Raw genomic sequence first — 27,527 nt, 5'->3', positions numbered from 1 at the left:
TGTTGAGAATCAAATGCTGCCTCTAACAATATGGTCGTGATTCTCTGCTTGGCTGATTTAGCTCAGCATTTAAGTAACCACTAATCTTCTGAAAGCACCAGGGTCTACTTAGAGAAATCCCTGTTGTCTGCAAGGATGGAAACAAAATCAGCATGAAGGAAGCATTAGTTACTAAACACAAATCAATCTTTTTTTTTTTCCACCTAGCTGTACTTGATATCACCACCAGAGGCATGGCTTCTGGGTAGCGAGGCTTCATTTTGTAGGTGCAAGAACAGTTCCTCATAAGCAGGGAAGACATGTTGGGAAATCAGAAGGACTAAAAAGACAGTTTACTGAAGTTTCCACTGAGTGGAAAGCAGACTACGTTCTAATGGATAAAGCTCACGCAGAGTAAAAGAAGCCAGATACCAGAGAACGTTCTGTACAACGTCCTTTCCTAAAGCTCAAAATCAGGCGAAGCTGATCTTTGTTGGGTGGGGGAGTAACTGGGCAGGGGTACAGGGGGGCTGTCTGGGTGCTGGAAACCTAAGTGAGTTCGTCTTGTGAAAATCCACTGAATTTTGATCTGTTGACTTCATGACTTGTAGGACTTGATGGTTTCTGGACTTTGATGAGTGTGTTATATATACTTCCATTCAAATGTTATTTGAAAAGAACACATCCTAATATATTCTCTTTAAGCTGAAAGAAAATTACTGGGACATTTTCAGATTATTATACCTATGAGCTTATTTGGGTGATTCTTGCCTTGATTACCTTCATGTTCTGGGTTAAGATTTAGTGAAGTCTGACTGTTCTAAAATTATTCATTTCACACAACTGGTACAAACCTGTCTACGCTAATGAGAAAGAAATGCCCAACATCAACCTCAGGCTTAAGAAGAAAACCTGCAGATATAGAAGAGAGCCAACTCGCAGGCCCGCTTGTGGAGGACTTCATGGAGATGGAAACACAATGACTTATTACTTGACTGTCTCTCTTGCGGAAACATCTGCTCACAGAGGACAGGAAGTGCATGTATCAGGAGCAAGCTGGCACTGAATTTAAAGTCAGGAGCCCTAGGATCTCTTCCTAGCTTTGCAGCACGGACCTAAAACATCACATCTCCTTCTCCATACCTTAGTTCCTTGTGTGTGAAATTAAGGGAAAGCATCTGAATGCGAGACCGTCTTGGAAAGAGTTTTGAGCTCCTGATGAAATGTGGGTGGTGACATAATTATCATTATTTAAGACAAATGCTGAAGATTATCACTAATAAAGATGATGACAAGAGGTGGGATTGTCATTTGTACAAAGATGGAGGAGGCTTGCAATATGCAGAAAGGGATGGGAAAGAAAGACAGGGAACCACAAGCCTGCGCTGTACAGAATTCTTTTGGCCAATAAATTCTATTAAGTTGAAAACATGTTCCAGAGGGAAGGCCCGGGAAGAATGATTCTGATGGGAACAGGTCAAACTGATAAATGACCGCAATCCTAGCTGGCCGTGAGCACTTACAAATGCTCCCTCTGACATCTGAGTTTTTTCCTGATTTAGCAATTCCGGTTGTTAGGTCATCCTAATGTATTGTTACAGAACCAACAAGCCGTAGTTTTTATATCCCTTCGATTCGAACAATTACACATGTCTTCTACATAATCAAAAAGTTGCTTTGGAAATGCTTAGGTCTGTTCTGACTATGGTTACTTAATTTTTACTGTCTTCCTTGCCTTAGGAGCCCAGAGTATTTGTCTTTTAAATCCTTGCCAGGGACGTGACCTTGAACCTGGCTTCCGCTCTAGAGAAACAGTGATTGGTTTAGGGAAAGAATGAATGACTCTTCCTACAGTGGACTTTCTCAAAGGGCCACGTTGCCTGCAATTGTTCACATCACCGTCTGTCGGTAGTTCCCTGGAAGCCGGATTTCGGGAAGACGTTTGGAAGCAAAGGAGAGGCACAGAAGAGAAGGTACAGTAACCATGACTGCTGACACACCACTTCTGTGCGGAGGGGCAGTAACCGGGGTGTCAGGGAGAACCACAGAGAACAGAAAACCTCAAAACAGAACGAAGGTTGCTTCTGCAGAGGAGTAGAGAATTTCCTTAGTTTTACGACTTTTCCAAGGAATCTATAAAGTGTATGTGGCCATTCGCTTAGGAAGTCCCATGCCCGGGCATAACAAAGTTCATCCGTGTACTGGCTGAAACATGGGGTGCAACTTTACCAATCCCTTGGGCTACTTCGAATACACCAAATAAAGAACACGGCTGAGTAATAAGACTTCTGAGCTCAGGAAAATCGCTTTCATCTGGTAAGCTTACCTTTTAGCTTTTGCTGAGATGGGCACCAAGCTTTTCTTTCCTGATCAAGCTCGCTGCATAGGGGATCTATAAGATAAAAATAAGCAAAACTATCCCGATAAGCTAAATTTAAAGACAGATGCACATGGAGACCCTTCATCATGCCTAACAATTTGAATGTCAGTGAATGCCCCCACCACCCCTGCCGAAGGAGAAAAGGTCTCCATCCGACTGTCAACAGTATGGAGCTTCCCAGACATAGCAATTCCTAAGGCCTGTTAAAAAGCAGATCAAGGACAGAACTGGCGAGCACACGGGACTCTTGCTGGAGCTGGTCTCTGAGGTGAGTATCTGACATCTCACTTGCAGAACTTGTTTAAATTTGCATTTAATAATGTGGTACTATTATTTTTTTATTTAGGTATGAAAACAAAGTTATGATGTTAAAATGTATGTCCAAAGAGACAAGGATATGCTTATAAACTAGATCAATGCTATCTTTCATTTAGTTACAGTGACAAAATAGGCTGTCATTATAAATCACAAATAAGATGAATTAACTAAACACGAATTATTACTCTGGGTACTTTCCCAATAACTACTAAGAAGCATCAGAAATCACTGCACTGAGTGGAAAATACGACCCCTGAGGATGCTACCTGGATAAACTTAAAAAGTACTTTTCACTGCTGGGACTTTGAACAAAAGCCTATCTCATTTGATATGTTACTTTTCATTTGAAGATTCAATGGCTGAAATTGGACATGTATTATTTAGATTTACCTCTTTATTAACCCCAGTTAAGGTTATTCTATGCTTATGTTCCTTACCTTCATCATTAGAAGGCTAAACTCGGGACTATAAAGATTTGAACCTATTTTACATTTAAAGAAAGGAATATCCAGTCTTCTAGAATGTAACATGAAATACGGCTGTTACATAAAAGCGGTGGGGCAAATGCAATTATTTTCATCTGATCAGGCAATGTTTTTGCATACTGATGCATATATGTTCCCCACATTTCAGGCATATACGTGCTTTGTTCTCCTGACCCACCATCCATAAATATGAGCCTTTTCGAATGGGAAGGAACGATGAATCACAATGATGTGAGTGACGGGATTAGCTGGACCATTTTGCCATAATAACTGGCCAGTTGAATCAGTCTTTTTAATGGCAAAAATTAAAAAAAAAAAAGAGAAGGCTGACATAATCATCTCACTGTTTTGATACACAAACACGACATGGATACACCATGGATCAGGCACATATCTGATAAAGGCCACAGACAACAGCATGAAAATTAATGATTCATTCGGTTAGTGCCATAAAAAGTTCAGAGTCTCAATCTCACATTTTAGGACGTGAGCTGAGAGGAGCTGGATAACTATGACAAGAACAGTGACATAGGGACCTACTCTAGTTACCTCTTGTTCTCACTCTAGGTCATGCTGCACCTGCTATTAACAGAGACACACAGTTCCCATCACGGTGTTTGTTGAGATACGCCAAACCACGTGGATCGCCTCTCTCTTTAGATGCATGATACAACAGAGCCTTGAATGGAACTCTACTCTTTAGGATAACAAGCAGAAATGATGTAAACCTTGGGGTATGAGGAATTACCTAATACAATGTATTGTGCCACACTCACTTTTAAAGAAAGGCCTGGACACCAAGACTCAGGGCCACAACAAGAGAGAGTCTGTTCCACCCCAGGCACTGCACAAGTTAACATCTCCATGGACTGTCTCATCAACTGCTCATTCTAACCCAAAGAAAAGTGCCTGAGGGGCACTGCTTTCAGATCTATGTCTGAACACTTTTTCTTTTCTAGCTTCCTCCTTCCCACTCTTTCTCCCTCCCTCCCTTTCTTGCTTTTTCTTTCTCTTTTCTTCTCCCCCCAGAAACAACAATGTAGGATTTCATTAAGGTAGAAAGCTGAGAAGGAAAAGGAAAAAGGACTGGGGGGGGGGGGGGACATTTCCACATTTGAGTCCCAAATTTCCAAATGGGAATTTAAATCTGTTTGAAGAATCACCCCCACTCAAACACTGTGGCATTCATTTCTTTAAAACAAAATGAAATAAAAGCCAAACAAAAACAAAGAACAAAAAGCATAAGGTTGCGAGCCGAAAGTCATGTATTTTTGATGCTAAGTCCTAAATCATGAATGATAAAGAATATAGCAGCACATGGCTCGACTGTTCATGGAGATTACCTTATTTCCTTGATTCTAAAATGCACTTTTCCCCCCTCCCATTTTAACAACTCTGAAATTAGATGTCTTATAATTGACGATATCTTAGAATCATGGTTGGAAGTTTCTTTTCTTGTGATAAATCAAGTAATGGTGCCTCTTACAATTGACAGTTGTCTGGGTTCCACCAAATGCAATACTGTGTTCACAGAGACCTCGGCAAACACTCCCCAACCTGGGAGCTCAGGCTCCAGAGGCTCCGTTTGAGCTAATTATTTCATGTAAATTTCCTGTACTAGACCTTATAAAAACCTTTCTTTTCATTTTCACCAAAATTGGCATAGACACAAAAAATTCCCTCAAAGTTATGTAAGTTCTAAATTAATTACCTAGTTGGTGTTAGTCTATCAAAAGTATAAAAAGATAACTTCCAATTTGTGCCAAGAAAGAATTAGCCTGACCTCAGACATTCAGGTGGGTTAACACGTCAAAAGCAGAAAGAGGAGAAGGCCTCAAAACGAGGGAACCGTGATCGCCTTGTCAAGATGCATGGCAATCGATCAATAATGGGAAAAGGACCGACTGTAGTCCAAGTCTGTCTGCTGCTGGGGAATGTTAAGGCAGCATCAAGTCATCTGACTTGCAGGGACCTTCTTTTCTTGCATAGTTAGCCACAAAACCAAATTCCTCTAGTGGCCTAGGGATCTTTTCCTAAAAATATGGTGCCAAACAGTAATTGTTCTATCTATCTTTTAAAAAACACATAGGCTATATTTTAAAAACTCTCTGGGTGGAGACGGCAGAAGTCTGAGCAAGGTCCCATCCTAATGAATCCTGGAGAATCTCCCGGGAAAGACCCTATCTCTGAAGAGCTGTGTCCTTGCCAAACAGGGAGGGCCCCTCCAGCAACAATAAAGACCTCGCTCCTTTCACTGCGAGGAAGCAATGTGCTCCCACCATTGGGAAGTTGTAAATTGCTTTTTTACAAGTCCACAGTGAACGAAACATTAGTACTAAATCTATTGATTGAGAGTTATTTTAATTGAGGCTTTTAATGAAGAACTTTGAGACCAGCTTCTACTGGCTGCGTGGGCCTGCAGCCTTCTGGAGAAACAGTAGAGGGCACTTTGAGACTAGCACATTTTCTCCATCAACACGCCTCTTAGCAATCCAGCAAGTTCGGAGGATGTCAACCTGGGTTGAGCCATTTATCACAGGCGCTCTTTTGCACACAATGTCCTGCAAGAATTAGGACTAAAGAAGAGTATGTCTCGGACAAACCCACAGTAGTAGCTGCTACACAGAGGCACTTGCTTGAGAAACATTGTTGCCAAATTATCAATGAAAAAAGTAATCAAGGCATCATAATGTGTAAATTATATTATATTTCAGTCCTTGAAAAAAACCTTGATCAGAAGGTTATACACTAAGTAAAATATCTTCAGCTTCTTTTTAACTTTTAAAAAATTAGATATAACTGATACAGAACATTGCGTTTTGCTTCTTCACTTTCTTCTTAATTGTACAGGGTGATGGGTTTTGTTTTCAAAATTGAACAAAGTTTTCCAAGAATCACAATCCCCCTATGAATGAGAAAATGTTTTGCTCTGTTCTATACTACACACTAACATTTTCATGAACTTGTTAAATTTTAAAACTTTCGCATTTGGTTCATAGTGAGAAGAATGTATTTCTTTGCTTGTATACATAACTCTGGCTTAGTAAAGAAAACATTGTGAGCATTTGAAAACCCAGGGCAGGGGTAGAGGACTTTAACACAGACTGTGTGAAGTATTATAAACTCTAATTTTAAGTTACTAAAAAAAAAAGTCAGCTTGTTGCCCACGTATAAATGTTAAATAAACTGCATATGCTTTAAATCTCACATCGAGAGAAACTTACATTCATTTATAAGTGTACAAAGAGAGTCAATTATTTGACTCTATAATCATCACCCCTTTGCATTTAACAAACTGAAAAAGGAAGTGGGTGCAGAAATTATAGTCAGTAGAGAATCTAAAATGCAGAAGCCAAAGAAATTCATAAGTTTTCTTTCTATAGCAATGATACCCAAGATGCTTTCGATGTAATCTTCTGAATAAGAACACTGTGTAACAGCATAGGATACATGCATTGTGCATCTGTGGGAATTGTCATAAAATATGACGGCTTTAATATGCTTGAATTCTCCACGACTGCAGGTTGGGATGGGTTCTTATTTCATCTAAAGGGGAAAAAAATGCTTATCTGTAGGCAAATGACTCTTCTGTAATATATGCTCTGTAAACCTTAAATATAAAATAGTTTAAATATAATACAATCAAATAATTCTGAGTGAATTGCCCTATTCCTAGGAAGCAAAGCATGTAACCATATTTGCTGATGAATGAGATCATTCAACTAAAAATATTGAGAAAGTGAATAACTGTGATACCTAGCCACTTCTTGAAAATCCTTAGGTAGAATATTCTAAAGCTATTACCCCCACAAGTATTTTAGCAAATAAAACAGCTGAATAAAGGACTAGATAAAATTTAGGTAACCTTGAGTTTGCCGCCTCAATTCCAAAGCGGATGGTATAAGGTGAACACAGGTCCTTCTTGCACAAAAATCTGTCTAGCCACCAGGACTTGAAAATCCTACTATTGGGGTACTGCTTTAGGAAGGGGCGTGCCATGAAACTGATGACTCATACTGGCATAGCTTTGGATGACACACACGGGCATTTCATGTTGATTACGCACTTGTGCCTCACTATATGCCTATCAGGGCGCTAGGTTAGACCTTACAACGAGGTCCTTTGGCTGAGAAACTGACACTCGATGGACTATATGGGAGTGGTCTTGTACCGAAGTTTGCAGACCTTCCAGCTTGTGTCTGTGGGTCCCAAGGACAGTGCTGTCCATAATTCACCAGTATGGTTTTCTTTAGTCATTTTAGTAGTAGTTTCTTGGCACAAAAGAAAATCTGAGGAAATCAGGAACAAGCCAGGGAAATTTGGAAAAGAGGCCCACTCTGTGAGAGTACTGGAGTTGAGTCAGGGGTCATCCCCGAGTGATGATTCATTCAGCAAATGTTTATTGTTAGCCATTTGATGCTAGACACCAATGCTAGGCATTGGAGGCAGTGTGAAGACCCTTTCAGTCTTACAGCAGGAAACACAAGAGAAGAAGCAAGAGGGACAAATCATGTCTATTTCACCTGTTTTCATGTTGTCGGCTTTTGTGGATTTCAGAAATTATATGGTATCTACAGGGCTGGGGGGAAAATGTCTGGCTTCTCCCAAAGAACTTAATTTGCGCCCGGGAATCATTTAGTATCTAGAGAAATCTGAATTAGTAACAGTTGTCTGGATAAATGAATATATGATGATAACATATTTTGCAATACAGTGTAATAAAAATGTTTAGTAATACCAGTTTATATCGGCCAGGTACCAAATAACTCAAAAGACATTTTTTCTTCTATCAGTACTACCTGCTTATTACATGGATGCAGTATCATTTCCTCTTTTACTGAAGAGACTGAACGTCAAAGAAAATTAAGACATTAAAGCTACATAACTGACCTTAAACAGGAACACTGAAATAAATACTTAGTCCCCTTTCTTAAAGCCCATGTTGCTATACTCGATCCCCCCACCCCCCCAAATCACAAAGTTTTGGTTGCATGTGGCACGATTTTTAAGAGTCCGAAAGTGATGTGTAAAATCAGTAAGGTCTTGAAATGTTACATCCCTTTGTCTCCAAATCTATATTTAAATTCTTCCTTTGGATTGGGGTCCCTGACTGGCTAGGTTGGTCCAATGTGATTACTGATCCCAGGGTCATGAGTTGAAGCCCCACGTTGGACGTAGAGATAACTTAAAAACAAAATCTTAGAAAAAAATTAATTCATCCTTTGGACAACGAAAACAATAAGCATATTCACAGCAAGTAACTAATAGCTCTTATGACCTAGGTATCAAAAGCTAAGAACGTAGATACATTTTTTTTCAACCTCTTTGGGGGTTTGGTTATTAATCAATTAAGAAAAATCCTTCTACACCCCACCCCCTCCTATGACTTCAGGTGCAAACAAAACTAACACAAAGAAAACCAAACAAAAGAAGAAAGGTCCTGTTTAAGAGGTATCTGATGTTGACATGGCTTTTGGAACAGAGAATGTTCACCAGTACTTGAGGCCAAGGAAAACCAGTGGGAGCGTTAAGAGCAAAAGCAGCACTTTTAACGGAGCTTCCAGAATAGGCAAAAACCTCATGAGCTACAAGGTTGGTTTAAAAATGACTCCCTGGGGCACCTGGGTGGCTCAGTCATTAAGCGTCTGCCTTCGGCTCAGGGCCTGATCCCGGGGTCCTGGGATCGAGCCCCGCATCGGGTTCCCTGCTCTGCTGGGAGCCTGCTTCTCCCTCTCCCACTCCCCCTGCTTGTGTTCCCTCTCTTACTGGCTGTCTCTCTCTCTGTCAAATAAATAAAATCTTTAAAAAATAATAATAATAAAAAATAAAAATGACTCCCAGCAATCTCCATTAACACGAGCATGATTTCTCTGCCGCAGAAAGAAAACAGTAATACCTATCTTCCTCGAGTTATCCCGATAGAGAGCTAGCTCTCTGGCTCTCTAGACAAGATGGGCAGGTATGCGTGGATACATGCTTCATACGATAAGGGTAACGTGGACAAGCTCAGAAACATCAAGCAACCCAAATTAAAATTATCATGCTGGGAATACCACCAAGGATCAGCGTATGTTTTTATCCAGGTGATTAAAAATATCTTACAAATACAGAACAGAAATCATTTCCCCCATTGTACTCAGGTCAATGAGAGTATGGGAGACTGTTTTAAAAGCCCTAATGATTAATACCAGAAGTATCTGCATGGGGATGAAGGCAGTGAATTCAGAATGAAAAAACCAAAAAGGCAACAAAAACCCCCACTACACGTATTTGCCAGGCACCTTCCTGCTTCCCTGGTTCCACATAAATATCTCTCAGCGTCCACTTTTCAACGTGATTAGGAGAGGGTGAATAACACACTTCATTTGGAAATTATTACTTCTTTCATCACCCTTCACGTGAATTTAATTGACTAAGTGTATTTATACCAAGTTTATTGGCAGCGGAGGGCCTGGCTCCGGTCTGGGTAACAAAAGGAGAGAAAGAGAGAAGACAGTTGCCCTTGACTCAGCTCCTAGTGCACCCCAGCGCCGTGCTCACACGTGTGCACAGTGGGAGACAAGGCAGGTACCTGTGGCTCCCCCACAGAGACAATTCACACATCTGTCTATTAACACATGGTAGGTAGTTACATTTCGAGGAAGCGTACTGACACATCTGTTTATCCTGCGTCTAAGTAAATCTCTTGGTAATTAGCATCTAAACCAGCTGAGAGGTGAGTGGTAGGTGGACCAAAGGGGTTTCACGGCAAAAACGTGAACAGTTTCATACAACTGGGTGGTTTGAAAACAAACCCATCAAGGGGCATAGATTTTTAAGGAGAAATCATCTTACAATTTGTAACTGTTGCACCATTTCTTCTCGGTAGGCTAGTTCCCTTTTCATCTGATCTTGAAAATTATCTGGTAGGAGGGACAGAGAGAAAGACGTTAATTAGAGTCGCAAAAACCTTCTTTTAGTATTTTTAATAAAAATATTACTGACGGTCCCAGAGAAGCCCATTCCCCTTTTTAAAAAGGATTGTGGTTTGTTTTTTTTTTTTAAGTAAATAATGGGGCTGTTTTCAAGGCGCCATAATCAGAACAGACGGCAAATTTTGAGAGAGTAAGGTCTGTGTCTCATAGTTCACAGCATCCCATAGACTATCTAGATGGATGATCCCGCGCATATAATAACTAGTCAGGGCGCCCGGGTGGCTCAGTCGGTTAAGGGTCTGCTTTTGGCTCAGGTCATGATCTCAGGGTCCTGGGATCGAGTCCCACATCAGGCTCTCTGCTCAGTGGGGAGCCTGCTTCTCCCACTCCCTACACCCCTCCCCCTGCTTGTGCACTCTCTCTCTTTCTCTCTGTCAAATAAATAAATAAATCTTTTAAAAAAGATACTAGTCAGAAATGTCTGGTGCAGTCATGTTCTCTACCTTTGCCCGCTTGAGCAGGTCACAGGTATAGAGCTTCCGCTGTCTTAGGAAATGTGGACCCTCGTGCCTGTCATGCCTCCTGGGTGATAAGATGAAGGTCTGTTAGCCATGCCTGCCTCACTGCACTCCCCAGAGACTGATCAACATACTCTGACTCCCAACCTGCAAACTCTCTCCCTCCGCATCAGCCTTATTCTGTGGTCCTCCGTGGGCCAGGAGCGGCTCTGCCTTGCCTCCATCTGAGAAGAGGGGGAGCGCTAAGAGATTGTCATGCAAACTATCTTCGCCATTCTACACAGTGTTCATTTTTACTGGGAAATGACTTCCCAACGTGTATCGTATCATTGCAACCTCTCCAGGTGCTCTTTTTACAAGTGTGGACCCCCCCCCCCCCCACACACACACACAAGGGTGGGTCTGGCTGACTTTGGCATTTTCTGCTTTAAATGAGAACGTCGCACAATCTCCTATTGACTCCGTGGGTCAGGGCAACAGTTTGGAAAAACCAGAAACTTTGTCACATCTTTTCCTCAGCTCTTCCTTTCACCTCTGCAGCCACTGGTGTGTGAATCCTTCCCAGTCTGCCTCCAAACTCAGCTCCCTTTGCCACTGTCATCTCCCCAACATGGACACCTCTTCCCGGAATAGCTTCCCAACTGACCACCTGGCCTCCGGTCCCTCGTTCGGCAAATCCCTTTCCTTCTCCTGCTGAAAAGTCTGTGATGGCTTCCCACCACTTTCAAGATAATAAATCCTTTACCACTCATGAGATGCTGGGTAGTTGGAAATTAAAAACATTGTCCTTTTTATTTTTTTGACTTCTACCTTTCTATCCTATGTGAATTCTTTTGAATTCCCACACCTGCTATCCTCCCTCATTGTCAACAACTCCCACCAGAGTGGGACATTTGTTACAATGGATGAACTTACAGTGACACGTAATCATCCAAAGTCCCTAGTTTACCTTAGGGTTCATTCTTGGTATTGTACAGTCTATGGATTTGGACAAATATACAATGACGTATATTCACCATTGTAATATCAGAATACCCACCAGTATCCTCTGTGCTTTGCCTACTCATCCCTCTCCACCACCCACCCCTGGCAACCATTGATCATTTATTGTCTCCACAGTTTTGCCTTTTATATCTTTTTAAAAAACCTCTCCCTTAGTCTCACCTCTGAATTTGACATGAAAGATATGTACTAGGGGTAAGAACATGGCACAAAGCAAAGGTCAAGGGGGAGTTACGGGGCAAGGAGTGCTTGAGCAGAGATGTGGAGAACAGCATTGTATACAAAGACATGGGAAGAGGCGTAAGGAAGAGCAAGTGGCTCAGTTAGTTGCAACAAAAGGGGTAGAGGAAACCCCTGCACCCCGTCACCCACCAAACCTGACTGCGGCACTTCCCTGGGATCCCAGAAGATGCTAAGGACAATTCAGAGTGGAATGGCGATCCTTAGTCCTTACTTAATTCATGCTCATTGGTCTATGATGGTACATTTAATATAGTTCCTTAAGATAAAATGAAAAAAAATATAAAGCCGTTAAAGTGTTAGAAAAAATGGGGTGTATTTTTATAAAATTTGGGTGGGGAAGGGTATCAAAGTTAGAAAAACCAAAAAAGGAAAAGATTGATAGATTTGATTAGACAAAAATTTAAAACTTCGGTATGACAATAAACTACCAACAAACTGAACCCTCAACACACAAAAGATCATGGTCAATAGCTAAAGGTAATTGATACAAACAAAAGAATATTTGTCATGTGACAAAGCCTTACTATTTAGTATATAAAGAGTTTATAGAAATCAATATGAAGAACACATTAAAAGAAAAATGAGAAGAGAACATAATGGGCATTTACAAAACAGAAAGCTGGAAAGTAGACATAGAAAGTGCTCAATGTCCCTAGCATTGAAAGGAAACGATATGAGCTACCATTTTTCCTTAAGTTAGAAGAAATTAAAAGAAAAAGTGAGATGTGGTGTTCCAAGAATGGGACTATAAATTAGTACAGCTTTCTGGAAAGCAACTAGAAATTACGTATCAAGAGCTGTAAGAAGTTCCTAGTGTTTAACACAGCAATGCTTTCAGGAGTTTATCGTAGGGGAATCATTATAGGTATGTGCAAGGATTTCGTTCCAGTGATGTCCATTGCCTAAAACTTTGATCACTTTAATGTCTAACGTAAGAGTATATTTATAAATTCAAAAAGGATTAAAGACCTAAATGTAAGACCCAAAACCATGAAGAATCTTAAAAGACAGCACAGGAAGTAATTTCTCTGACATCAGCCACAGCAACATTTCTCTATATATGTCTCCTCAGGCAAGGGAAAGAAAAGCAAAAATAAACTATTGGGACTACAGCAAAATAAAAAGCGTCTGCGCAGTGAAGGAAACCGTCCACTAAACAAGAAGGCAACCTACTGACTGAGAGAAAATATTTGCAAATGATATATCTAATGAGGGGTTAATATCCAAAATAGGTAAGGAACTTTTACAACTCAGTACCAAAAAGACCAATCTGATTAAGAAATGGGCAGAGAACCTAAATAGACATTTTCCCAAAGAAGATATCCAGATGGACAACACATATGAAAAAATGCTAAGTATCACTCACCATCAGGGAAATGCAAATCAAAACTACCATGAGATGTGGTTATACCTTTCCCCTGTCAGAATGGGTAAAATCAAAAACACGAGAAATGACCAATGTTGGGGAGGATGTAGAGAAAAAAGAACCCTTGTGCATTGTTCATGGAAACGCAAACTGGAGCAGCCACTGTGGAAAACAGTATGGAAGTTCCTCAAAAAATTAAAAATAGAAATAGCATATGATCCAATAATTCTGCTACTGGGTATTTACCCGAAGAAAACAAAAACATTAATTTGAAGAGATACATGCACCTCTCTGTTTATCGCAGTGTTATTTACAATAGCCAAGATATGAAAGCAACCTAAGGGTCCATCAATAGGTGAATGGATAAAGATGTGGTGTACACACACACACACACACACACACACACACACGGAATATTACACAGCCATAAAAAAAGGATGAGGGTTTTTTTTTTTTTAATTTTTTCTTTTTTCCGTTTGGGACAACATGGATGGATCTAGAGGGTATTATATGTGAAGTGAAATAAGTCAGACTGAGAAAGAAAAATACCATATGATTTCACTCATATGTAGAATCTAAAAAACAAAACAAATGAATAAACAAAAAGAAGAATCAGACCTATAAATACAGAGAATGAACTAATGGTTGCCAGAGGAAAAGGGGATGTGGGGATGGGCAAATTGGTGAAGGGGAGAGGGAGATACAGGCTTCCAGCTATGGAATGAATAAGCCATGGGAATAAAAGGCACAGCATAGAGCATATAGCCAGGGGCACTGTACTAGGGTTATATGGTGGCAGGTGCCAGCTACACGGGTCGGGAGTGTAGCGTAACATATAGAAAGACTGAATCACTACACTGTACACCTGAAACTAACGTAACATTGTGTGTCAGCTACACTCAAATAAAACAATTTTAAAAAGAAAGTACATTTATGACTGCTTTGTAGTAACGGAAAGAGGCTCACGTTAAGTGAAAAACAGAAGGGTGAAAAATGAAGTGTATAATATTCATTTTGTTAAAAAAAAGGGGGGGGATTCAAGATGCATTTAAAAAGCTGGAATTCCAAAATGTTAACATTGGTTATCTCCAGGTGATAAGATCATGGGTGATTCTTCTTTCCTTTTCTTTGTATTTCTCTATGTTTATGGTTTCCTACCACAAGCATGTGTATAACTTTTGAGATATAAAAAATTGTTAATTGGCGAATAAGAAAAAAAAAACCCTAAAATTTCTGCTATGTTCTAAAGGTTGATGAAGACGCAATTTAAATGGAGATAAAAAAAAATCATTAAGCCAATTTCTCTAATGAGATGCATTTAAAACCCAACTATTGCTGGAAAACGATAGTATAAAAGGAGGTAGCAGAGGAAAGCATCGACGTGCAGTGTGCCACCCAGCACGGTAGTAAGGCAAACATGGATAGTTTGAAAGCCCGGTGTTTTACAAACAGCAATACAAAGTATGCAGCCCGCGTTCCCAGGACCAGAAAGAAGAAAACCCCCATGGTACAACTGGTTCACCTGGTAGATACTAGTCCTCAAGGGATAGGCTTTCGGGTTTACTTTGCTTACATCCTGTTCATTTTGTTATCACTACTTTTAACAACTACTGGACCTCTTCATCCGTACCGTGTTTTAGAATTCCCCCATTGCTCCATCTCTGGAGGGTGATACTAAAAGAGAGAGGAAACCACTCAACACAGAACGATTGCGGTAACAGCCAGAGGTGAAAGATGGGATAACTATATTCAAGTAGATGAAATATAGTTTGTTTTTAATAAAAGTACCCTTAACAGTAACATGGAAGAGTAGCTCTTTACAAGAATCTAAAATGATGACATAGTCAAAATCTACTCCTGAAATATTTCACGAAGCCCCACTCGCTGGGCCTTCCCTGTCATAACTGACTGGCCTTTCCATCAGTTCTCTCAAGTACCACGAATTTGTCACATGCAAATCCAAGGACTCAACTTATGAGCCCTCACTAATCTCCTTTATACAACAGTTTTCAGCTTCCCAATCTCATTCTTCGTTGTCGGTTTTAATCTCAGTCGTGTACTGAGAGTATGTCCTGTGCCCACAATATACAGGTGTTGTGCAGGCAGCAGCAGAACGCCCTTTCCGGAACCTGTGAACAATGCCATGCTGTAGAGGAGAGTAGCAGGTGTAAACAATCAGAGAGGAATTAACACAAACACCCGTGGAGTTAGAAATAAACACAGTAGGACGTCAGCAAAAAGTGCCTACTATGAAAGTAGGAAGGCTTCCTGGAGGTGATGGCTTGAACTGTGTTGCAAGTGATTAGGAATGCCTAGATGAGGGGAGGCATTCCAGACTCGAGAAACATAGTCTGCAGAGGTGGAAAGCAAGGGGAGAGAGTGATGTGTAGGGCAACTGGAGCTTAGCAAGGACAGGAGAGGAGGTAAGACTGGAGAGGCAAGGTGGGCCAATTATGGAGAGCTCTGAGAGTCAGTCAAGAGTTAAATTAGATACACCATGACCAACAGTAGGGGATCACTATAGCTTCCTGGGTGGAAGATCTGGAGCCAGAGGTAGAGCTTTGGCAAGACTAGGCTAACGGCAGTGGGTGGGAAGGGCTGGAGTGGGGGAAGAGAGGAGAAGGCCCAGGGCATCCTGTTGCAGTGACAGGGGAAGAGAGGGGGAGAGGGCCTTCTCCACTGGTCGCCTCATCCAGCAACTCTCTGGCAGGTCCCCAGTTCAGGGCTGAGTTGGTGCCCTTGGCTAGTGGCAAGAGAGTAAAATGAATGAAAACTACAGCCAAGGGATGGATGCCATAATAAAGGATGGCATAGGGCTCTGGAAGAGAAGGGACACAGTTGTGAGGGAAGGGGGACACAATGACTTTGGTGGCAACAATGACTTCCAGATTTATAGCAAGTAGAGACACTTGCTTGTTCTTCCTCCTCTAAACTTTTGCCCTATGGAGACCTGCTTTCTCCTCCTCCTTCCTCTTCTTCCTCGCCCCACCCCTCCTCCTTCTCCCCCTCCATCCTTCTTCTGATCTTTAACTTAACCCTCTCCATGCCCAGGATTCATCCCTGTGGTCCTTATTAGCCCTCAGAACCACAGCAAGAAGGCTAAGAGACACTCAGAAACTTGAACCTATTTTAGAAATGCTTTTTGAGAGCTCAGTGCTAATAACCTTTTCTTCCTCCTCCTCCATCCTTACCACTACCACCCTCACAGCTGACAGTACTGAGCACATCTCTCGGGCTGGGCTATGCAGAGCACTTCACACGGTTCCTCTCTTTTACTCCTTGCATCCTCCCACGAGACAGGAATTATCTGGCCCATCTGACACCTTCCAAGGTCCCACACAACCAGGAAGTGGCAGAGCCCCAGAGTGAACTCAGGTCTGGGTTCCTAATCCTCACACATGATAGCTTAGCTGAGGTCCACAAGCATTCTCAGTAAACCACACTTTCAGTGTCATGACTGAGAGTCCCCTTCCTAGTAAAAGGCTCTGCGAAACTCTGGCTGGGACTCCTCTATGCTTCCTTCTGATGTGGCTTCACAAAGTTCGTTTTCCCCTCTCCATTTGAGCGAATCTAAATCTGTCTGCCAGTCTCATGGCCTCTCGCGTTTAGTTAACAAGCACGTAATGCACATTTGCTATTTTCACGGGTGTGAAATTAACTGCCTCTTTGTGGTATGTCTAAACCACGCATTATTCAAACTTGGGCACACACATGCCACTTCCTTGGTCAGTGGAGTAGGCTTCAGATATAAAACAGGAAAAAAATTTTGTTGTTCTTTGAGAAGTGTTCCATGTATGTGGCAATCACAGAGCATTAGCTTTAATTCAAAAGGATGAATGATAGTTCTGAATCAAAATAGGCCAGTCGTACTATAACATTCTAACTTCTTTTTAACAGAAACATGTACATACTGTATGGCAGGGCAATTAAGAAGGGAAATGTACCAATTATTATGAATTACTTAATTCCTTGAAATGATTAATTAGCTTTTATCAAGGGGATAAATTATGGATACACTGACTTTCTGGGGAGTTACATGGGTACGTTAGCGGTTCAATGGAACTTTGACCCACTCTGCTGGATCTAAAAGCAAGGGTTTGCAAACCCAACAATGAGATAAATATCAGCTTATAGGGGAAACAAATAATTCAATGTCTGCTCATCGTTGCAAGGAACTGGGTATTAAAATACTGTTTGAGGGGCGCCTGGGTGGCACAGCGGTTAAGCGTCTGCCTTCGGCTCAGGGCGTGATCCCGGCGTTCTGGGATCGAGCCCCACATCAGGCTCCTCTGCTGTGAGCCTGCTTCTTCCTCTCCCACTCCCCCTGCTTGTGTTCCCTCTCTCGCTGGCTGTCTCTATCTCTGTCGGATAAATAAATAAAATCTTTAAAAAAAAAAATAAAAAAAAAATAAAATAAAATACTGTTTGAGAAATGAGAGAACCATGGATCCTTTGGAAGCACTTGGTTTTTAAGGTTTCAGAGATATTTTTTTAATGTTTCTTTCTCTTTTTCTTGAAGCCATAAATTATGACGATCCTAACACATGATTAAAAGCTATAGGCCATTCTCCACCCTTCCATCTTACTCGAGGCCTCAGCAGGCAGTCTCGAAATTCAAAACATTGAAGCACTGTGAACGCCGAACCTCCCCTGTGGGTACTGAGAGATCACAAACTTGGCAGACCCTACTGCTCCTTGTGGTCAGAGCTCTCTTCCATCATGCATCCTCCTTGTTTCTATCCCTGCTAAGTGTTCGGTGAAACTCAGTTTGAGATGTGCCAGGAACCCAGTCCTCTTCAAAGCTGTTACCAGAGAAGGCACGTCTTTTAGTTGTGCTGACAATCACATTTGAGAAGCCCTGGTGAACACAGACATTCATGCTCAAATTATTAAAATTGTCACAAGGACTGAACAATCTTCTCCCAGATGCTTGTCTGTGGCCCTAGCACAGGAATTGCCAACGAGAATTTTGTGGTTCCTGGATTCCTTACAAGGGGCATGCTGACATTTTTAAAAAGGGTCCCAGAAAAAAACTAACATTAAATTTACAGAAATCAAAACATAAGCTTACATACTAATTTCTTTCCCACTTTCCTTTCTCTGGAGTGAGGAATATGACTAAAGGAAACTCCAAAAAGTTTGAAAAAACACCACTGTGATGTATTTGTCCTAATGTGACCCAGCCCAGGGCTGGCGAATTTTAGAAATTTGGACACCTAGCATTAAATTCTAGGACTCTGGGAATAGAATAGAGTTTCTATAGAATAGGATTTCTATAGAAATTCTAGGACTTTAGGAATAGAACCGACAGTTTTTACGCTCCCGTATCTGCCACCAAATTCGGAATGGAATTTTAACATTAAATATGAATGGGGAATCCAAAACTGCTAAATTATATTAACCTCAGTCAATAAAACAAATATATGTACATTGAATTGTTAAATTGTAAATCTTCATATTCATACACATTTCAAGCACCAGGAAGCGCTACAGATATACCCAAGAATAAAAATTCATTGTTCTTTTGTTTTTCCTACCTTGGAGAATAAAAGTACCTGAGTAATTCTTTTGTTTTGAAATATATAATCTAAAAATGTCAGAGTATTTAAATACGTCTACGTATTTAATGAAATATTTCCATACATATTTTACATACACGTAATACATACACACAGATACACACCTATCAATACGGTAAATACCAAAAGGTTCTCATAAGAAATTTAATCTGTGAGCTGATTCAAAGCATAAATAACAGACTACAATTTCCCAACATTTAGACAGAGGCCACGAGAAGACCCCGTGGCATTTTCTTCAAGCACTTCGTACTCTGAAGCCTATTTTTAAGCCTAATTATAGAAACGTCGTCACATATCATAATGCAACAAAATAAAAGGGATTTCTTACTGAATACTGGGAAAGACGCACTTCCTTTTAACACCTGGAATTCTTGTTCTAGTCGTCTCCGTAAATCTATTTGTTCAAATAAAACCTTCTGAAGTTCTTCTAATAAAGAAAAACAGAAGAGCCATTTTACTAATCTTTACAAATAACTCTCCAGAGAACAGTTATATATGGCAATTTATTATTACAAGACAAAATATTTTACCAGTTTAAAAAGTGTGGCATAGACATAGGATAGATTTTGTGCAGAAATCCATGAATATAAATCAATGTAATATATTATTTTAAAGTATTATATTACAGTGTCATGTATTGATTGATATGTATGCATTAATCTCAATTATATCCACCCAATGGTCCATATATTATTCATATGTTGCTTGTCAAGCTTAAAATATGGTGTAGAACAAAAATATCCTCCTGTTATCTCCATGGTCTTTTGAAGCTAAGAGAAGGTCTACAGAATTAAAACTTTTCTTTACCTTTCCCCATATTTTCAACATCCTTTTTGAGTGAATGAGGTGAATTTGTCTCCTGCGTGTGTTCACCTTTTAAAAAAAGGAGAAAAAAATATTGGTTTTGTGTAGTCTATTTTCTGAAATTTTTTTAAAAAATATTTTATTTATTTATTTGAGAGAGAGCACGAGGGAGAGAGAGGGGAGAGAAACCCAAGCAGATTCTGCGCTGAGCACCGAGCCCCATGCAGGGCTCGATCTTACAACCCTGAGATCATGACCTGAGCTGAAACCAGGAGTCGGACCCTCAACCGACTGAGCCACACAGGTGCCCTTCTTTTCGTTTTCTTTCAATATCTACGAAGGAGCTTGGTTAATATGACTCAAAAGTGGGAGTTCTCAGAGCCAAATGTTGTCCCCATTTACTCGTGCACAATTCCCCCTGAAGCGCGGTGAGAGCTGCAGGAAAAGAGGACACAGTCTACCTAGCCTCAAGTGGCAGCCCTCTCCCCGCCCCCACCGCTACCCACCCTCTACAATGCAGGTACTTGCTCGATGGGCAGAAGAGGAGGTTGGACTATTAGCGTGTCCGGAAGAATTCTGATCAGAGCTCCTCTCCTTCCAGACGCGAAAGAGCCTAGTGGCAATTGGAGACACTCAAGGTTGTGGAAGCAGAAAGCTCCTGCCTTCCCGCATCACCACAACTTGGGGGCAGTTAGAAAGAAACAAGAGGAGGCTTTTGTTCTCCTTGGGAGGGAATGTATAAGTTTGGAGTGATTTCCTAATAATTGATAGGTTTTTTTTTATCAACCTAAAACAGAGGTGTGAAATAAGTTCCATTACTCTGTAATATTCACATGCTTGCTGATAATTTCAGAACCACTTGGTCTTCAACCAATAAAAACTAGATTGTGGATAAAGGTTAGGTGTTCTTACCTATCTTGTTTCTGTGCTAACTAGAATGATGGCAAGCTAAAAAAATGGATTTATGTACAGTCATACATTGAGTCTAGGTAACCTAGGAGACATAAATAAACCAAAGGAACGTAATCCTTTAGCTAACCAGAATTCATTTTTCCAATTCCAACTTGCTATCTGCAAACACCCATCTAATATAATTAAGCTTGCTATGTTCACGTACGAGAGGACAGACAAAGGTGCTCTTAGGTTTCATGGATTCCCCCTTCCTTGACCCCTGGGTTGGCTCCTTCCCCTCCATCCATTGTGCTGTCTGCTAACCCACTTTCCACAGCCACCAGGCTGCGTGCTACTTGAGGGTAGGGGCTCTGTGTTTCCCGCATGGCCAGCACCTAGCAGAACGCTGGACACATAATAGGTATTTAATAAAGTGTTTTTAGTTGTCACTGAAAGGAACTGCAGGAAGTCATAAATTCTAAACCATAGTATGGGCCAGAATGCATCATTTCATTTTTCTCCTCACCATTCATTCATTTCCCTTCTTCAGCAAGAAATAGAATGTAATGGCCCTAGGCACCGGTGGGAATACTGGGAGATTTCACTGTCAAGGTAAAAATTCCTGCAAAGAGGGAAACAGAATTTCTGCACATACCAGTAGCCTACAGAATCAAGGAGGGACAGGAAAATTTTTAATGTGATATTATAAATGGTGATTCTGCATTCTACCCCATCACCGTTGGGAGTAAGTATTTGCAGGAATGAGTGGATGCATATATGTGTCTGTATATACATATATGTGAATATACATATATGCAAATACTCCTGCACATGGGCATAGTGATGAAAAGGTGCTTCCCCTGGTTCCCCGTCATTAGGACACTAATGTCTTAGGCATCCCTGAGTTCCTTAACGACAGGCATTTCTCTACTATCTAGATCATATCTGTACAACCTCATTCTCGCTTTTATCTTGGACATGACCTCTCTCTATAGGCTTTGAGCATTCAAACCTTGGCTTGCTTCTTTATATAGAATAATGAAAATACCCGTGAAGCATTTTAAATATACACTTCAATCTAATTCCTAGAAAATACTACGATCCAAAAGAAGAGAAACAGGAAGGTTGATAATAAATCATAAATATATAAACCAAGAATAATAGCATTTTGAAATGAAAATAAATGCAGATTGTGTGCAGTTTTACCTCTGTTCACTCTGGTCTCGATCAGTTAAATGCATAGCTGCTTCATGTTCACATACAATGTTGAGTGGAACAAGAGAAGAAACACGCATGCGAGTACCCCCACCACCATCTGCAGGGCTGAGTGAGGAAGGTTCACCATCCTTCCACCGTCCCAGCCACTCGAAGCATGATTTAAATGAGACCGTTCGTTTCTGAATTCTAGAAGCAACTCTAGAAGCCGTGTCCTTATCACATTACAGAACTTTTTGATTCATTAGTGTAGTTTATGGACTGTTTATCTTACAGTACGTTCCAGTTGGATAATTAAACTTAAAAATTGAAATAGGATATGTAAACTTTCTTTCTCCTTTGCAGTTAGGAGGTTTTCGTAGGTGTGAAACCATCCAACAAACGGCGAGTACGTGGAAACTACTTGAACCGCAAGCAAATCTACTGATGATATGAAGTTTTTCTCTGCCCCGGCTTCGTGGAGCTTTGATTAATATTTTACATCAGTGTCTCATCTCAAATAGATACTTTGTGGCAACTTCTCGGTAAAACCTGCCAATTTGGAGCTTGGAAGAGTCAAATGCCTCACTTATAAAGGGTTTTTAAAAATGGCTAAATGTTGGGTGAGTAAGGAGCACAGACGCTTCAGCTGCCTTTGGTGTGTATCTCTTACTGGACCGTTGCCTTTTGTATATTACTAATCTGTGCAACCAGATTGTTAATGGTGGTTAAAAATGACCTCTGGGAGCCCGGATATGTTTGTTCACTATTACTGCTAATGTTTTCCATCTGGTTAAAAAAAAAAAAAAGCAGTCTAATACTAGATTAAATAAATGAGATTTAGTTGACAATGAGCTTCCAATTTTTATAAATATTCCATTAGGTTAAGTGCATTTTACTTTTCCAAAATTAATGAATGGGTTTAGAGACATCCAAAAATTAAAATGCTTACTTTCCTTTCCACTATATTTTCCCTTAAAAAAAAAAAAAAGTTACAAAAAGGCAGGGGGAGATCCTAATTGCGTAGAGTTATAGGAGGGAAAATTATAACATGGAAGGAACATCTTTCTTAGAGGCCAGGCCTAAAATATATCTTAAGTCAGACTGTCAAAGAAAACGGTCGGGCGGCTTAAAGTTGGGGAATAATGGATAATAAAGGCATAAAATGCATCCAGTGGGTTGATGTGACCAGAAGTTGCTGCTCAGGGACATGTCTACACCAGGACTCCACAAAGGCACGTTCATGGAGCCAGTCTGCCGTCACCTGCTTTGCTGTCCGTGAATCCTGCCTGCCCTGAAGGATAGGGGCAGCACAGTGCCACATCGGGGAAACTACACCCTGCGGAGCGCGGTGGAGGCCAGAGAGCCTGGGACCACAGGGTTCCTGTCCCGTGGTCTCTCCAGGAGCCTCAGGCACCACGCGGTCCCATATTCCAGGTGAACCCTTGGTTCTGCTCTCACAGAGCCATCAGAAACTGGAAGGGCAAGAGGGATGGACGTGAGAATATGCCACACGAGCGGTAAAAAGCAAATGAGGGGGAAAGTGGAAATCCAACAGAAAAAAAAACCCAAAACAAAACCCAAAACAGACAACAGATTCATTAGCACCACCTTTCAAGGCACAAGGGTAGTTACTGTCTCTTAAATATCATGGCACACCTCTGTTCAAGAACCATGCAACGACTTCCCATGGTCTGCGTTGCATAATCCACTCCAAATTCCTCCCCGGTGCCTCCAGGTTCCCCCATAACCTTGTTTCATTAAGCTGAGCCAAGCTGCCTTTCTCTATCAGCAAGCACAAAACCTTTACTCTGTTGGGCCCTCATTCCTCACATCCGCTCCCTCTGCCTTATGTTTTTGCCCTTCCCAAGGTGGCCCACCCACAATGAGAATGCCACCCAACCCCCTATTTGTGTAAAGCCTTTCCCAACTTCTGCAAATGCTGTTGATCCATTCCTTCCCGGGCTGAAGTTCCAAGTGTTTATTGTCTTCACTCGACCACCTGATGTAGTGGGGTTTCAACTCAGCAAGCCTAGTCTTCCCCAGCTAGAAAATCTGCTTTCTGAGAGCAGAGAGACCTTGCCCAGTAGGTAACACCATCACCTCTACCTTAGGGAGGAGCCCAAATACTGTTTGCTCTTCATTTAAATTCAATCTGGTTTGCAGAAGATATACAAAGCCATGCTACTTTAAATCCTCAACTGTCATAAGGGGTTTTTAAGCATGAACTCATTCCTATGAATGAAAAAGCACATTCTGATCCATTTGGATAGTGGAAGACATACTCTATATTTGTAGTTCACTGGGGAAGTTTGTGATGTTTCCGTTTTTGTTCCTATCTGACATTTTGAAAATTTCTTTCAGAGCTAAACATCATAGCACTGAATTTTAACCAAGACTTGAAAATATTAATGTTTATGTCTGCTGTGGCCTCCAAGGGCAAAAATACCTTACATTTTCAGAGCTCATTTAATTTTAAGAGCCAATGGAGTAGGTCAGATGACCTGTTCAGTTGGTGGTCATGGGACAGGGCAACGAGCTGATTCAATAGATAATTAGTCTTCTCAGGCTAAACTTGAATTCAATAAACAAGATACTCAACTATCGCACCCCGCGTGTGTATAGGGTTTATTAAGTATGCAGGGTACAATACGCAACGCCTGATATCTGGATGAAGAGTTAAAACGTTGACATTCACCCATCCCTTCTACAGAGGTACCTTCTCTCTCCTTTCGCTGGCCCCCTTGGGGTTCAACTCCCTGGAGCCTGCAACCAGCATTCGGACGCACTGCCCCAGGCTGCAGTCCCAGGGGCTACCACTAAAAGGGCTTCTATGTTTCTTCCGGACGGGACTGTTGACAACACTTGATGAAAAACTTCTGGGGAAAATGTTCCCATTGAAAGAAAGGGTGTCATTTAACTGCACACTGAAGGATTAATTGAGTCAAACTATTTTGGTTTGGGGCCGTGCCTCCGCATAAGACCCCCATTCCCCCTAACATTTGGATGAAGAGTGAGGATTTCAGTCAAACATCCAGATGCTTCCAGAGTTGGCGGGTGGAGTCTCCTGTGCTACCCTATGGTGCTCTGGTGCCAGAGGGCAGACCCTGGAAGACCAGCTGTGATTGTAGAGACTGCGGTTGCTCCTGCAAGGTCATGCCCTCGGGGCAGGGCTGAGGCTCTGCCCTCGGTCTCCCAACAGCCTCTGCCCAGGGCCTGGCCTTCTGTGGAACAGACTCCATTTATACAGGTTTAACTCCCAGATAAACTCTGCATTCTAATCCTTAAACTTAATTTTAGAATCTGGTTTTGATTTCGATTTCCTGGGATTTTTGCTTTCTCTTTCTCTAACAACTGATCTAAGAGGTACGATGTGGATGGGTCAAAGTTCATCTGCAGTTAGCATAACTACTGCATTTAATAATAACCAACACGCAGCACAACGTATGGTTTAGAGAAGTTTTTAAGAACACTTTGCATTAGGGCATTAAAAAATCAATGACACAGAAAGCGAGGTTAAATAATTTTCTCCTCTATCAGTAGGACACAGACTTCTGCTAATTTCTTGGTGCTAAATTCTACATCAAATTCTTCCCCTGTGATGTTTGGCACTTCAGTGAGGTCACAGAACAGAAGAAAAAAGAAAATCAATACCACTGGAGAGTCTATGCTACAGAATGAACTAAATATTAACTCCATTAGCGAAAAAAAGGCGTCAGAACAAGATTAATACCAGGGAAATTATAGCAAAATAAGTTATAGCAAACTTTATAGTTCATAATCACAATTTATTGGAAGTTTGCAGACATATTGCTTCTTGAATTAGTATATTTTGAGTTCATTTAGAATTCTCTGAAGTTTCAGAACTTGTGCTTTCAATAAATGCTATTTTTTTTTTCTGGAGAATTTTTCAGTGTTCTCTATCTCCTTAAATGTCATATAATTTTTTAAAAAAATCATTAGTAAGAAGGGAGATTTTTTCATAAATAAAAAGAAACTGATATCTGAAAATGGGGATAATTTAATTTTGAATACCTATATTGAAAAACCTCAACATTCACTGTTCATAAAAATGTCTGTAGTAATTCAGAGGTGGGAGGTTTTATCGAATTTTACAGGTGGATAAACTGAGGCACAAAGCCGTTAAAGTATTTACCCAAAGTCACCTAGTGAGAGAATTAAAACCCAGATCTACCAGTTGTACTCCTTAGAATTTTTCTTCTTCTTCTTTTCCTTTTTTTTTTAAATCATACGCATGTTCTAAGAGTGAATGGAATAATAAATCAGAGTGCCTCATTCGCTATATATTCATGAGAAGTGTAACTGCTTCTTACTATTCTCAGAAATCCGTCCATAGCATATTAAGTACACTAGAGAATCATACCAGTGAAAATCAAATTGATTTTAAAACTTCTATACATATAACAAGATGCAGCCACGCTCAGAGTCCAATGGTGCTGGCGTTTCTACAATGAAATGTATTGAAATCGGGGATGACTCCACTTCCATGATTTCCTTGACCTGCCGGTAGCTTTAAGCTGTCTCACCAGCTTACCCCACTGCATTCAATTTCAAATCACTTAACTTCACTAAAGTTATTCAAAACGGATATGCAAAACCTTACTCTGGGATTGCAAGCAAAATGCTGTCATTTATATTTTTCAGTAGGTAATATTTTGCCCAAACTACCAACCCCCCCTAAACTATATTACTTGGCTTTAAGCCATGAGTCTAATTTTAAAGAGACCTATGGATAAAAGTTCTACAGGCTTCTGAGGAATTTTGGCTGCTTAAAAACTTCATGTTCGGTCCTTCTAATTATATAGAAATACAATATCTGCTGTGTGTTAGGCTAACGATCATTAGCAGGAAGGTTCTTAAAAAATCATTTAAAGATACCATCCTTCAGAGTCCTGAAAAGTAATAGTCACTAGTAAGGTTGAAAGGTTGAAGAAAGACTAAATTTAATTAAAATGATGAACTAAAAACAACCCACACAACTGAAACTAAGTATTGTTGCTAAACTGAACTTATATTGGGAAACGATTGAAGCAAGTATCTATATTTTAAGGTTATGTCTATATCCTTACGTGTTTCGAGAAAGGACATAGAAATTTCTTGAAAAACTATATTTATCGTGGCCACGGAAGTGAAAAATTCATATCAAAATCAAAAACTGCACCCTGACTTACTAGGTAGTTTGAAAAGACATTTTATTCTTCTATGTTATACTGCATGTGTGCTGACATAAAATACTGGTATTTTCCAATAATAATGATGGGCTAAAGGAACACACGGTTCCATTAACCTTATCTGACCGTATGTTTTGCAGACCATTGTTATAGTGTTCATACAGCATTACGGCTTATCTTTCTTCCCCTCTTGACTGGAAGCAACCAGAGGGCACAGACTGGTATAGCTTTTCTCTCTAAATCCCCAGTGCCTAGCAAAGTATCTAGCACAGGGCAGGCATTTGGAAGTATTTGTGGAGTAATTGAGTAAATAAATTAATGCGATCACGTGGACGTGGAAGTTAACGGTTGTTACTTGGGAAGAAATACACCTCCATTCACAATCGGGGTGTTCTGGATAAAGCACGCTACCACCACTCCAAAACAGCTAATCACAGGCCTTCATAATTTCACTGGCTCTTGTGGATTTTTGATGCTTTGCTAAATGAATGGACTCTTGGAGTCTGACCACAAGTAAATACCTTAATACCAAAACATAGGCCAAGTGGATACCCACTCTGGGATTTTCTCGAATGTGCATTTCAATACAAAGACCATGCGCTAATCTTCCCTGCAAGATAGGACAGCTGAAGGTACACCACGTTAAGTCCCACGACAACCCA

At 40.7% G+C, this 27,527-nt stretch overlaps 1 protein-coding gene across 1 annotated transcript in view; it reads right to left on the bottom strand.

Moving 5' to 3' along the window:
* Positions 1-2,308: 2,308 nt before the first annotated feature.
* SKOR2 (SKI family transcriptional corepressor 2) overlaps positions 2,309-27,527 on the bottom strand; it is a 32,833-nt gene continuing 7,614 nt past the window's right edge. The window contains exons 4-7 of the mRNA XM_026496265.1: positions 19,592-19,657; positions 19,113-19,211; positions 9,997-10,064; positions 2,309-2,371 (exon numbers count right to left, since the gene is read on the bottom strand). Coding sequence (XP_026352050.1) covers positions 2,309-2,371; positions 9,997-10,064; positions 19,113-19,211; positions 19,592-19,657 — 296 coding nt within the window. The remainder of the gene's footprint in view (positions 2,372-9,996; positions 10,065-19,112; positions 19,212-19,591; positions 19,658-27,527) is intronic.

This window comes from Ursus arctos, unplaced genomic scaffold (assembly GCF_023065955.2).
Source record: "Ursus arctos isolate Adak ecotype North America unplaced genomic scaffold, UrsArc2.0 scaffold_17, whole genome shotgun sequence".
NCBI lineage: Eukaryota > Metazoa > Chordata > Mammalia > Carnivora > Ursidae > Ursus > Ursus arctos.
The sequence above is the reverse complement of the archived record's forward strand: the minus strand, read 5'-3'. Positions and strand labels throughout refer to the sequence as shown.